The 15,325-nt window shown below is 43.6% G+C and overlaps 1 protein-coding gene across 1 annotated transcript in view; it reads right to left on the reverse strand.

Moving 5' to 3' along the window:
• The window catches only part of LOC121861362 (DNA mismatch repair protein Msh6-like), an 88,977-nt gene that overhangs the window by 61,091 nt on the left and 12,561 nt on the right, over nucleotides 1-15,325 (reverse strand). The window contains 3 exon segments of the mRNA XM_042359011.1: nucleotides 7,957-8,092; nucleotides 13,043-13,177; nucleotides 13,888-14,052. Coding sequence (XP_042214945.1) covers nucleotides 7,957-8,092; nucleotides 13,043-13,177; nucleotides 13,888-14,052 — 436 coding nt within the window.

Genomic DNA, 15,325 nt, shown 5'->3' on the forward strand with positions numbered 1-15,325 from the left:
GCCGAGATATATAAAATCTTGACATATCTGGCCACCTACATCACCTACCATGCCTCTGTCACCTACCATGCCTGTGTCACCCACCATGCATCTGTGTCACCCACCATGCCTCTGTGTCTAGCACCATGCCTCTGTGTCACCTATTATGATGCTTCAATCTTTGTCTGTAGTGCTGGTAAATGTTAGTTTTTTAATATTTAGTTATCATGTCGTATTTTTGTAGGAGGGGGGCAGTGTCTCGATAAGTCGGAATTTGGGATAACTTGACAAGGCCAGAGCACCATATGTGCCGAATTATCGCGGCTTTACTATACAATATATGTATAGTATACATATATTTTTTGTGGTTCATTTCCAACAAAATTTCAAAATACCTGTACAATATATCATCTCATAAAATGGAGTAACTGCCACACTGCTGGACAATGATGGTGGAGGATCTTCAGGAAAAATGACTGTTTATGTTTAAATTAAAAATATATTCTCATTGGGGAAATTCAGCTTGGCAGGGCATTTGAGGGTAACGTGCTATCAATTCCATAATTCTTAAAACATAATAAAAGACTAAGAGTGAGTGAGTTAGTTGCGCATAAAATAGGATTTTTTTTGTAATACCAAGTGACTAGTGGGCCAAATGAACCACTAGTATACACGTTATAAAAGTCAGGGATGTGATTGGGTCTTTGGAAGTTTTTACCATATTTAACTTAATTTATCACATTGTTACTCATTTCTTGAGCGCCCATCAGTCTTCAGCCTTCATAAGGTGAGGATGTTTGCAGTCGAAGCTGCCCTCTGAGGCGGCCGTGGTCTTCTGACCATGGAGACAGCTGCCAGCCTGATCTGTCAGGCCTTCCCCATCTCCTCCTCCCCATCAGGATTTATCAACATCCTCCCACCAACAGTACAGTGCAAAGATTGATGATCAACCCACGAGTGATATACAAAAATGACAGTTTCAACTTGAAAGAAAGAAACAACTGTGAGTGACAATCAGTGCTTAGCGGTCAATGTTGACCTGACGCGGACCAGACACACCCAGTCCGCGGTACACTCGCCACCACCAACACTGGATGAGAAGCCAAGAAAGACTCCAAACTACATTAGGAGAGAAATGAGGACTCCCTACTCCACCCAGGTGAGGAACTATGAATTCCAAACTACATCACATGAGGAACAAGAACCATCTCCAACACGCTGTGTGAGCTGGAGGACCTACCCGGACCACGTCGTGGATGTGCTTAACATCTGTAGCTGTAGTGAGGTAGCGGGGTAGCACCCAGGTACGATGGCCATCCAGACAGTGGCGCCAATATCAGGTAACAAGAATGTTTACAAGACCAGTTCCCACAGTACCAGATCTATAGTTAATGTTGACTCTATGTTTCATATATTTTTGTATTAAAAGCTTTTGTCAATCAAGTGACCCACTCCCCGCTTCCACCATATGTAACTTATCATCTCTGTTCATTGTATATTTTCAGCCTTAGGGCTGCCATGTTATCTTAATAAACCATTAATTATTATTATTATTATTATATTCAGTAACCAAAATCAAACATGTATGTTTACAGTGGTCCCTCGGTTAACGAGCACAATCCTTTCCAGCAGGTTGCTCGTTAACCGAAAAACTCGTTAACCGAAACCATTGTTTCAATGGGTTTTTGGGTAATTGGTTCCAGCTCACCGAAAATTGCCTAAATTCAACAAAAAAGGTAGAAAAGTACACTTACTTTGAGGTGTGTATGTAGAAGGCTCCTGGATGATGATGATGATGGGAATTAGAATGGGGGTGGAGGAGAAGGGAGAAGAGAAGGCATTGGGGTGGGAGAGAAGTCACCCCATGGCCCCATTTCACCCATAAAATTTTAGTTCTCTTGGTGTAATTCAAGATTATTTTCTTTAAATCAACACTGCACTGCATTATATATTGTCAATATGTAAAATAAATTTCAAAATGACCAATAATTTGCTTGGAAACACACAAAAAAAGCATTTAGTTGAAGAGAGCCTCAAGCAAGATGTTACCTCCACTGAAAACAGAGAGAGACTAACGCCTGTCTGGTGTGTTAACAAGCTGGATGGCACGCCAGAAACTAGTTTCTTTACCTTCAATTATGTTCAATAATTGTTAAAATGACTAAAAAGTTAATATTAAACTTTTAAAATTATTGAATAGTATAAACTTCTTGATATTTACTAAAATAGTAAGGAATTTAAGCCCTAAAACCGATTACTGTATTGGCGGACTAATACTACAGCTGGTGGACCGCCAATGCAAGCGAAAACATGTTGAAGTCGGCTCGTAAAAACTCGTTAATCGAGGGATTGCTCGTTAACCGAAGTTAAGAATCTTATGGAAGGTAAATCGTTAACCAAAATCTCGTTAACCGAGGCGCTCGTTAACCGAGGGATCACTATATTGCAACGATATTTTTCATGGTTTTAATCTTAACAATTCCTTTACAAATTTTAGTTGTTACTAAACTTGAATTTGTTTAATATTTTTAATTGTGCACCATTATTGAGAAGATAAACTAAAATGTAAGCTTTTTTTGCATTGTATTGTGTGAGAATGACCACCAACTGGGGTTCAATAGCATATGTAGTACTAAAATAAGAAAAACAAGCATGTTCCATGATATATACAAACTAAATATTTAGTTTTCTTCCCATGAAATATTCACTCATTTTGTTTTGTTTTATTCTTAGTTTTAATTGCATAAGCTAGTTTTTTTCCAGGGAGAGTAAACACTTCTGTTTTTGTTGCTAGAAGGCCTCTCTGCTCTTCCTTGATTTTGTAGTCATTTCCTCACACTGTTTTCTTAAAAAAAAAATTTCCTCTTATTTTCTTCCTGCTACAACATCTTCTGCTTTAACATGCTTCTATAACTACTGCTGGAGGTTTATGTTCCTACCATCAGAGAGAGAGAGAGAGAGAGAGAGAGATATGCCTTACAACCCTGACCTCCTGGGGGGGCCATAAACATGCCCTACAGCCCTGACCTCCTGGGGGGGGACCTGAAATATGCCCGACAGCCGTGACCTCCTGGGAGGGGGGGACACAAATATGCCCTACAGCCCTGGCCTCCTGGAGAGAGGACACAAACACATCCTACAACCCTAACCTCCTGGGGAGCACAAATATGCCCTACAGCCCTGACCTCATGGGGAGGGGACACAAACACGCCCTACAGCCCTGACCTCCTGGGACACAAATACACCCTACAGCCCTGACCTCCAGGGGACACAAATACACCCTACAGCCCTGACCTCCTGGGACAATACACCCTACAGCCCTGACCTCCAGGGGGGCCATAAACATGCCCTACAGCCCTGACCTCCTAGGGGAACACAAACATGCCCTACAGTCCTGACCTCCTGGAGAGGACACAAACACGTCCTACAGCCCTGACCTCCTGGGGAGGGGGACACAAATATGCCCTACAGCCCTGACCTCCTGAGAGGACACAAACACGTCCTACAGCCCTGACCTCCTGGGGAGGGGGACACTGCCCTACAGCCCTGACCTCCTGGAGAGGACACAAACACGTCCTACAGCCCTGACCTCCTGGGGGGGGACACAAATATGCCCTACAGCCCTGACCTCCTGAGAGGACACAAACACGTCCTACAACCCTGACCTCCTGGGGGTGGACACAAATATGCCCTACAGCCCTGGCCTCCTGAGAGGACACAAACACGTCCTACAAACCCTGACCTCTTTGGGGAGGGGGGACACAAATATGCCCTACAGCCCTGACCTCCTGAGGGACACAAATACACTCTACAACCCTGACCTCCTGGGGAGGGGTGACACAAACACGTCCTACAACCTGACCTCCTGTGGACACAAATATGCCCTACAGCCCTGACCTCCTGAGGGGACACAAATACACTCTACAACCCTGACCTCCTGGGGAGGGGTGACACAAACACGTCCTACAGCCCTGACCTCCTGGGGTGGACACAAATATGCCCTACAGCCCTGACCTCCTGAGAGGACACAAACACGTCCTACAGCCCTGACCTCCTGGGGACACAAATATGCCCTACAGCCCTGACCTCCTGGAGAGGACACAAACACGCCCTACAACCCGACCTCCTGGGAAGGGGACACAAACACGCCCTACAGCCCTGACCTCCTGGAGAGGACACAACACGCCCTACAACCCTGACCTCCTGGGGACACAAATATGCCCTACAGCCCTGACCTCCTGGGTGGTTGGGGAGACAAATATGCATACAGCCCTGATCTCCTGGAGAGACACAAATACACCCCTACAACCCTGACCTCCTGGGGGACACAACACGCCCTACAGCCCTGACCTCCTGGACAGGACACAAACACATCCTACAACCCTGACCTCCAAGGGGACAAATATGCCCTACAGCCCAGACCTCGGGGGGGACACAAATACACCCTACAGCCCTGACCTCCTGGGACACAAATATGCAATACAGCCATGACCTCCTGGGACACAACACACCCTACAACCCTGACCTCCTGGGGGGGTGGGGGGAGACACAATATGCACACAGCCATGACCTGCTGGGACACAAATACACCCTACAACCCTGACCTCCTGGGGGACACAAATATGCCCTACAGCCCTGGCCTCCTGGGGGACACAAATACACCCTACAACCCTGACCTCCTGGGAACACAATACACCCTACAACCCTAACCTCCTGGGGGAGGACACAAATACACCCTACAACCCTAACCTCCTGGGAGGACACAAACACGCCATACAACCCTGACCTCCTGGGGGGACACAAATATGCCCTACAGCCCTGACCTCCTGGGGATACAACACGCCCTACAACCCTGACTGGGACACAAACACCTACAGCCTCACCTCCTGGGACACAATATGCCCTACAGCCGTGACCTCCTGGGAGGGGTGGGACACAAATATGCCCTACAACCGTGACCTCCTGGGGGGACACAAATATGCCCTACAGCCCTGACCTCCTGGGACACAATATGCCCTACAACCCTGACCTCCTGGGGAGACACAAATATGCCCTACAGCCCTGACCTCCTGGGACACAAATATGCCCTACAACCCTGACCTCCTGGGACACAAATATGCCCTACAGCCCTGACCTCCTGGGGGGACACGATACACCCTACAACCCTGACCTCCTGGGGGGACACAACACCCCTACAGCCCTGACCTCCTGGAGAGGACACAAGCACGTCCTACTACCCTGACCTCCTGTGGGGAACACAAACATGCACTACAGCCCTGACCTCCTGGGAGAGACAAATATGCCCTACAGCCCTGGCCTCCTGAGGACACAAACACGTCCTACAACCCTGACCCTGGGGACACAAAATATGCCCTACAGCTTGCCTCCTGGAGAGGACACAAACATGTCCTACAAACCCTGACCTCCCGGGACACAAACACGCCCTACAGCCCTGACCTACTGGAGAGGACACAAACATGTCCTACAACCCTGACCTCCTGGGGACACAAATATGCCCTACAGCCCTGGCCTCCTGAGGACACAACACGCCCTACAACCCTGACCTCCTAGGGAGGGGGACACAAATATGCCCTACAGCCCTGACTCACCTTGGGGACAAAATACACCCTACAACCCTGACCTCCTGGGACACACGCCCCCAACACCCTGACCTATGGGGACAAATATGCCCTACAGCCCTGACCTCCTGGGGGGAACACAAATACACCCTACAGCCCTGACCTCCTGGGGGGCCATAAACATGCCCTACAGCCCTGACCTCCTGGGAAGACACAAATATGCCCTACAGCCCTGACTTCCTGAGAGGACATAACACACCCTACAGCCCTGGCCTCCTGGGGGGGCCATAAACATGCCCTACAGCCCTGACCTCCTGGGAAGACACAAATATGCCCTACAGCCCTGACTTCCTGGAGAGGACACAAATACACCCTACAGCCCTGGCCTCCTGGGACCACAAATATGCCCTACAGCCCTGGCTTCCTGGGGGGGACACAAACACGCCCTACAGCCCTGACCTCCTGGGGAGGACACAAATATGCCCTACAGCCCTGACCTCCTGGGGAGGCATACAAACACCCTATAGACCTGACCTCCTGGGAGGACACAAATATGCCCTACAGCCCTGACCTCCTGGGGAGGATACAAACACGTCCTATAGCCCTGACCTCCTGGGAGGATACAAACACGCCCTATAGCCCTGACCTCCTGGGAGGATACAAACACGTCCTATAGCCCTGACCTCCTGGGAGGACACAAATATGCCCTACAGCCCTGACCTCCAGGGGAGGACACAAACATGTCCTATAGCCCTGACCTCCTGGGAGGACACAAATATGCCCACAGCCTGACCTCCTGGGGAGGACACAAATATGCCCTACAGCCCTGACCTGGGAGGACACAAACATGTCCTATAGCCCTGACCTCCAGGGAGGACACAACATGTCCTATAGCCCTGACCTCCAGGAGGACACAAACATGTCCTATAGCCCTGACCTCCTGGGGAGGACACAAATATGCCCTACAGCCCTGACCTCCTGGGGAACCAAACACGCCCATAGCCCTGACCTCCTGGGAGGACACACAAATATGCCCGACAGCCCTGACCTCCTGGGGGGAAACCAAACACGCCCTATAGCCCTGACCTCCTGGGGAGGACACAAACACGCCCTACAGCCCTGACCTCCTGGGAGGACACAAACACGCCCTATAGCCCTGACCTCCTGAGGACACAAACACGTCCTATAGCCCTGACCTCCTGGGGAGGACACAAACACGTCCCATAGCCCTGACCTCCTGGGAGGGACACAAATATGCCCTACAGCCCTGACCTCCTGACCAAACACGCCCTATAGCCCTGACCTCCTGGGAGGACACAAACACGTCCTATAGCCCTGACCTCCTGGGAGGACACAAACACGTCCTATAGGCCCTGACCTCCTGGGAGGACACAAATATGGCCTACAGCCCTGACCTCCTGGGGAAACCAACACGTCCCATAGCCCCTGACCTCCTGGGAGGAACCAAACACGCCCCATAGCCCTGACCTCCTGGGAGGACACAAATATGCCCTACAGCCCTGACCTCCGGAAACCAAACACGCCCCATAGCCCTGACCTCCTGGGGAGGAACCAAACACGTCCCATAGCCCTGACCTCCTGGGGAGGAACCAAACACGTCCCATAGCCCTGACCTCCTGGGGAGGACACAAATATGCCCTACAGCCCTGACCTCCTGGGGAGGAACCAAACACGTCCCATAGCCCTGACCTCCTGGGGGGGAACCAAACACGTCCCATAGCCCTGACCTCCTGGGGGGGAACCAAACACGCCCTACTGAGTTGCCTATGCAACCATAAAATATGGCATATGGGTTATGGAATAAATTGTGATCATCAGAAAGTATAAAATGATTATAGAAACTTTGTTATATTAACAAATGCTTAGCCAGTGGGGCAGGGGAGGCTGAATCAAGTTGATAGGGTGGAGGGGCATATTACAATGCTTCCAATAGTGGCGTTGTATGACGTCTTCGATCTTTGGTCAATGAAATACTAAAGAATCGAAGAATGGATTGCAAAGGAAGCACTATTAAGCCAATGAGAAATAGAGTATATGATGTAATGCAGGAATATGTATTGTGTTGCCACTATACTCAGTATACTGGCTCATCGTAAACTGACCCATCCACCCCAGAGGGCCAATTATTATTAGTTATTGTCAAACATTTCTGTCGAGTGTCAAACATTTCTGTCACCATGGCCATACGCCCCCCCCCCAATATTTCTCAACGGATCTATGCAATTTACATGGGTCGCCTAAAACAATGGGGAAAAAAAAAAAAACGTAAATCCAGAACAAAACAGAGAAATCACATCCCCGAAAAGTCCGACACAATGAGACTAAAAGGCCATTCTCAAAAACTTATTAAACAAGGTGACATAAGATAGATACTTACAGGTCTTGCAGCGCTTTTCCATCATTTCTGGAGTTTCTGTTTGTTCAATACGTGCAACTTTGTAACCCTTTTCTATGAGAGATGATGAATACCGTCCATATGCAATCTCTGGGAATCCTACATGCGCTTTATCTCCCTGCAAATAAATAGTATTTGTAGTAGTAATAATGAATGAAGTTTTCCATAATAAGGAATAAGGCAACAGACATATTTCTCTACAAATTAACAGTTCATTGTATGGTATAGAAATTGAATGATGCATCCCATGTTCTTTCTCCATCCTACTGTCTTTCATCAAGTCTACAACTGTTTACTGGGAGAGAGAGAGCTCTCTCTCTCTCTCTCTCTCTCTTCTCTCTCTCCTCTCCTCTCTCTCTCTCTCTCTCTCTCTTCTCTCTCTCTCTTCTCTCTCTCTCTTCTCTCTCTCTTCTCTCTCTCTTCTCTCTCTCTCTCTCTCTTCTCTCTCTCTCTCTCTCCTCTCTCTCTTCTCTCCTCTCTCTCTCTCTCTCTCTCTCTCTCTTCTCTCTCTCTCTCTCTCTCTCTCTTCTCTCTCTCTCTCTCTTCTCTCTCTCTCTCTTCTCTTCTCTCTCTCTCTCTTCTCTCTCTCTCTCTCTCTCTTCTCTCTCTCTCTCTCTCTCTCTCTCTCTCTCTCTCTCTCTCTCTCTCTCTCTCTAACATTGCATCAATTTGAGCCTTTGTCCATACCAAGTTCATCTTATAGATCAAAATGGTATTAAATGACCACACCAGTCTCAGGGAAATTAAACGCTGCGAGTCAAATACTTGATATAACAGTGAATGTCCTCAAACCCTCATTATAGTATTCCAAACTTGTTTCCGAAATCTACCAACCTCTGGAGACAGCCAATGTACACTATACCTGCCAAATGCTAATTTTCCAGAAATTCTGTCAACACCATAAATGGCTTTTATGCTGGCAGGAAGGGCAGACTGCAGGTACTGTGCAGACAATGACATGACACCCTGCTTGTTTCTATTCTATGACTTGATCCAGTTTGGGGATTTAGTACTAAAGTTAAGTACAAAACCATGATCAAGATTAAAAAGCAAATATTTACATATCCGTACCTCAAAACAATGCATTTTGTGTCCTTAAACTTGACTCTAGCCTTGAAATATTGTTATCATACAACACGGTAATAGGGATGTGGTGGAGCATAACATACAAAAATACTAAAGTTTCACATTATTACAGCATTTTAATATCATACATTTTAGGGATAATTGACCGATTAACCCTGAGCTACAGGTATTAGACTGCCCAAGGCCACCCAGGTGGCTCTAAGTTTCACAGCCTTGTTTGAATGGGACCACCATGTTTGAGTGGTAAAACAGTCCTCAAACGTGTCACTGGAGCAGTTGCCATGCAGTAGGAAGTCTCAATTACCCGTCCTTCCTAAGTCAAGTGGGAAGGATGGTAGAATTTTTGGTAAAAAATGTGGAGTGTGGCAATGAGTGCTACGGCTCCCCAACCCATCTTTTTCGTGTGATTTGCCTTCTCGCCCAAAAAGTGGGAAATTCAGGAATACTTTACCGAGCTATTCTCAACCCTGCTTATCCGCAATTGATAATTTAACACCGCTATTTCATATTTGTAAAGCATACCTTGCTTATTTGCAAAGAAAAATTATGATACCCTACAGAATGTACATTCCCTTTATGCGTTTGCCCTTAGGACAATTATTTCTTTTACCTGTATTGCATGTGTGTGTGTGTGTGTGTCTACACACACACACACACACACATACATACAATATACATAAAAGAAATTACTGTTTCTAGAATGAATGGCTCACTGTCCCAGCTGTGAAAATGCCAGCAACTTTAAAACTACCCTTAGACATTCTTGGTTACATCTAGGATGTCATCCGCAAATAATGGCGGTTCTGCGAATTAAAAATCCGCGAATTGCCAGAGCATGCTGTATAATTATTATTTATTCCTCAAATTTACAGATACAGTACTCCAGTATACATGCGACCCTGGTCCCTAATAGCCTTGGACAATGAGGAGTGTACTGTATCTCTCTAACATTGCATCAATTTGAGCCTTTGTCCATACCAAGTTCATCTTATAGATCAAAATGGTATTAAATGACCACACCAGTCTCAGGGAAATTAAACGCTGCGAGTCAAATACTTGATATAACAGTGAATGTCCTCAAACCCTCATTATAGTATTCCAAACTTGTTTCCGAAATCTACCAACCTCTGGAGACAGCCAATGTACACTATACCTGCCAAATGCTAATTTTCCAGAAATTCTGTCAACACCATAAATGGCTTTTATGCTGGCAGGAAGGGCAGACTGCAGGTACTGTGCAGACAATGACATGACACCCTGCTTGTTTCTATTCTATGACTTGATCCAGTTTGGGGATTTAGTACTAAAGTTAAGTACAAAACCATGATCAAGATTAAAAAGCAAATATTTACATATCCGTACCTCAAAACAATGCATTTTGTGTCCTTAAACTTGACTCTAGCCTTGAAATATTGTTATCATACAACACGGTAATAGGGATGTGGTGGAGCATAACATACAAAAATACTAAAGTTTCACATTATTACAGCATTTTAATATCATACATTTTAGGGATAATTGACCGATTAACCCTGAGCTACAGGTATTAGACTGCCCAAGGCCACCCAGGTGGCTCTAAGTTTCACAGCCTTGTTTGAATGGGACCACCATGTTTGAGTGGTAAAACAGTCCTCAAACGTGTCACTGGAGCAGTTGCCATGCAGTAGGAAGTCTCAATTACCCGTCCTTCCTAAGTCAAGTGGGAAGGATGGTAGAATTTTTGGTAAAAAATGTGGAGTGTGGCAATGAGTGCTACGGCTCCCCAACCCATCTTTTTCGTGTGATTTGCCTTCTCGCCCAAAAAGTGGGAAATTCAGGAATACTTTACCGAGCTATTCTCAACCCTGCTTATCCGCAATTGATAATTTAACACCGCTATTTCATATTTGTAAAGCATACCTTGCTTATTTGCAAAGAAAAATTATGATACCCTACAGAATGTACATTCCCTTTATGCGTTTGCCCTTAGGACAATTATTTCTTTTACCTGTATTGCATGTGTGTGTGTGTGTGTGTCTACACACACACACACACACACATACATACAATATACATAAAAGAAATTACTGTTTCTAGAATGAATGGCTCACTGTCCCAGCTGTGAAAATGCCAGCAACTTTAAAACTACCCTTAGACATTCTTGGTTACATCTAGGATGTCATCCGCAAATAATGGCGGTTCTGCGAATTAAAAATCCGCGAATTGCCAGAGCATGCTGTATAATTATTATTTATTCCTCAAATTTACAGATACAGTACTCCAGTATACATGCGACCCTGGTCCCTAATAGCCTTGGACAATGAGGAGTGTACTGTATATTGAAAATTATGTGGTGAAAGTTGTCAGCTGGGAATATATCCCCTTCTGTTTACATTAATTCTTAAGGGGAAAATTGCCCCGGTATTTGCAATGACTTTGGAAAAAAGCATCCTTTGCGTTAACTAGGGTATTCCAGTATGGTAATTTTTAAATTATTGATAAAAATGATAGTTGTTATTGTGCAAAGGGGTCCAAGTAATATTTGAGAGTGAATAAAAATGGCAAACTTAGAGTGAAACGTGCAAAAAAGTGCAATAGCTCTCTATTTTGATTTACCTTTGAAATTTAAAGCACGACTATTTCGTGATTCTCATGAACAGTATTATGAAAGATACCACAACTATATTCCCACCACCCGTAGCAGATATGTGACAGTAATGACACACTCAGTCTTGCTGTCATTGTGGCATCCGCTTTCGAGGGTTTTTATTTTCTTATTTACGATGAACAACGAAATCAGGTGAAATGAGGCAAGGTAGAAAACCCCATATTTTTTAAGCGTATTTGCCACTCACTCAATACAATTACTGATACTTGTGCAGCTTTCACTAAATATTCAATGTAACTGGCAATTTCAAAGCTCATTACTTTCCAAAGGTCAGGGAAAGTGGTTGGTGGGATGAAAGAAAAGGTGTGTTAACTCCCCCTTCCTGCATCCTGGAAACACACAGTTATGTGGCAAAAATTCGTCCAAAAAGAAAAAAGTGCATGCAAGTGATTATCACAAAATACAGCACTTTCTTGATTTAACAAACTAATTCCAGCCACCCCTTTCCATTAAATCAAAATTTCCTCTAAATCGAATTTCCGTTATTTTCGTTTGATATAGCGAACCAGTTCACTAAATCGAGCACGATTCCATTAAATTATGCCGCTTGGCATGTGGGGTTTGTTTACATCCGCTCAGTCTATGTCCTGCCGCAACCACGTGTGTTGTTCACTGCCACCTCTCGGTCTACCCCTTGGCCAACTAACTAAAGTGCTCAGACATCATACAGAAAATCTCTCAGAAGTGTCAGAAAGGAAGGTGTGTGTGTGTGTGTGTGCTGAAGTCAAAAGAGTGCAGCTATCAATTAGAAAAAAGTTTGGAAATCGAAAAATTTGAAAAAACTCACCGAACCCCGAGTTTAAAGTAAGCCATGAATAATGTTTCTATGTACTCGTACATATCATGTGTCAGAGGTGTGAGCGTATTAACGGAATTAGTCTCGATTTAGTGAACTAGTTCAGTAAATTGAGTGAAAACTAACGGAAAAAATTCCTTCCGCTAAATTGAAAGTACTGTATACTAATATGAATTAATTTGTCAGAAAATTTAGCAGTTTTAAATAAATACCCAATACAGTATTTATAATAAACAATAATTATGATATTAAATTAATGTAAATATAAATTTAATATCATATCAAGCTTAATAATTTATGCATGAAAATCCACATGCGTGAGGATGTTAAAAGTTTAACATCTGCATCCATGGATGTCTGAAATCTGACACAACAATTTTGCTAATCCCCAACAACAACTGGTGGCAGACATACAATACAGTATCTAGGAAGACTGATAAAGATAACCCAAAATAGTATGAGGTGAAGAACCAGACACCAACCCTCGGACAGATAAGAGGCACCTTGACTGACTGATCAGTAAGAACTATCGTACTTACTTTCATCATAAGAAGGCCAAGCTCCTGCACCCCAAGCGTGGCATCCATATTAAATAATTCATAAAACTTGCCCATCTTGAAAAACAGAATTGTATCTTTGTGCTGTGACTTAATCTCCCACCATTGTCTCAGAGCCTGTTGAGAGAATTTTTTATTAAAAACAGTCCAAAAATATCTGACCCACTTTAGTTCCTGTCCATTCATGAAATAAAACAAACTTAATCTAGTTCTTGGTAGGTTTTGAATTTCAGCTAATAAGGAGTCAGATTGCCATTTCAGTAAATGTGAACCAATCTCATTGAATATTTAGTACTGTACTGCACATAAGTTGTTCAAAATCTCAAGCAGTGTACATAATAAGTTACATGATAATCCACCACTTGACCCATTCATTACAGGAAACCCACTTTTATTACTTTATTTGGCTAATGGCAGATAATTTTATCCAGATCAGAAGGAATCCCATACACAAGGGGTTAATAAGGCTCCCAGTGGCATAATATTTTAACCACTCAAACAAAAATCTTACATATTGTATGATATGCTGCTGAAGACAGCCAAGGCAGCGTATAGGAGCATCCGTGCACAAAAAGACTATAGGTTTTGCCAGTTCTTGACTAACTGAGCTCAAAATGGCAATCTTTCTGTGGGATATCTAGATGTTTAGTGTGAGCAAGACCACTTAAATGCTGTTATAGACCTATGACCAAGCTACAGTACAGAACCATGAATGTTATTTCCTTGGTGGTGTATCAAAAGGTAACTCCTCTCAGAATCTCCTCAGTATAAAACCTCTTTAATATAAGCAAATCTCAAAATATTACAAAAATCTTGAAACTTCTTACTGGAGTCTGCTGATTGAGGAAGCTTTCAGGAACATAGAGAGTTCTTGGGTTGTACTTTGGGTGGTCTGGGGCGCGTTTGTCACGGTCACGTATATTGTCAGGCTGCAGCCAAGGGTACTTCAAGAAGGGCCAGTCCTCAGTGCGGTCCTGGACTGGTGGAGGTGTCTAAGGGAAGAGAACTTATATCATATACAAAATATTGAATGAGGAATGTCAGCTACTCGAAAATTTGGATGGATTATATAAATGAACAGCTATCTGACAGCATCATGTGTGGAAAAGAAATGCATCGAGTGTCGAAAGTGCTGCACTGATGGTTTGCTTGAAACTTAAATCGGCTGCACTGATTGGATTAACGAGTCACATCTGTCAAATTAGAAGCTGGTTGTACCAATTTAATCTATCACAAATACTGTATATGTTTGATAACTGTTAAATTACATTTTTTATTTTTACTCTCAAATTCTATCACAACATTTAATTTTTTGCTAATTTAACTGAAATTTGGATTTGTGGTCAGGTTTGTGTATCTACTGTGGATCACCTGGCCTTAGTCCTTTTGGTATTCTAATTACACAGATTTCACCGTAGTACAGTACTTACAGCACAGTATACAATGGTCCCTCGGTTAACGAATTACCTTCCATAAGAATCTTCATTTTGGTTAACGAAAAAAATTCGGTTAACGAAATTCTTACGAAAATGTTTCGACATGCTTTGGCTTGCTCACCAGCTGGAAGATTAGTCCACCAATACAGAAATCGGTTCTAGGGCTTACATTCATTAAAATTGGAGTAAATATCAAGAAGGTTGTACTATTCAATAATTTTCCAAGTTTTATACAGGTAGTTCTGCTATAACGCGATAATTGTGTTCTTGTAAAATATCGTGTTATAGAAAATCGCGTAATAGAAATAACAGGGCTTATGGAGAAAATAGGGTTAGGTGCAGATTACTCGAAATCGAAAAAATTTAGTAGTTAGCCTAACACAAAGGATAGCACAGTCTAAATAAATGTTACATTCATATCTAATTATATAATCATACAGTAAATGTAACACTTTAGTTGATGGGGGAGAAGGGTGATTTTGAGGTTGATAAAATCGAGCTTCTCTTCAAGTGTTATATCCTTTCTTTTACGATCATCACCGGGAATTCTATCACCAGAACGCTTCTTGCTGATATTCTTCTTTACTATATTCACATTATTTAATTTTTTTTTTTCTAATTTATTGTTTTTTTATTACAAATATTAATGATATTCTTTATTTCAGGGGTTTAGATGCATATTTATGCACTTTTTTACAATTTTTACAATTTTATATTATATTTTTCAGTGTTAAGTGGTTGTATTTGGGGGCCTGGAATGGATTAATCCTATAACGAACGAATGCTATAACAAACAAGGTTCTAGAACCAATTAGATTCGTTATAGCAT

This window comes from Homarus americanus, unplaced genomic scaffold, assembly GCF_018991925.1.
Source record: "Homarus americanus isolate GMGI-L3 unplaced genomic scaffold, GMGI_Hamer_2.0 scaffold24260, whole genome shotgun sequence".
NCBI lineage: Eukaryota > Metazoa > Arthropoda > Malacostraca > Decapoda > Nephropidae > Homarus > Homarus americanus.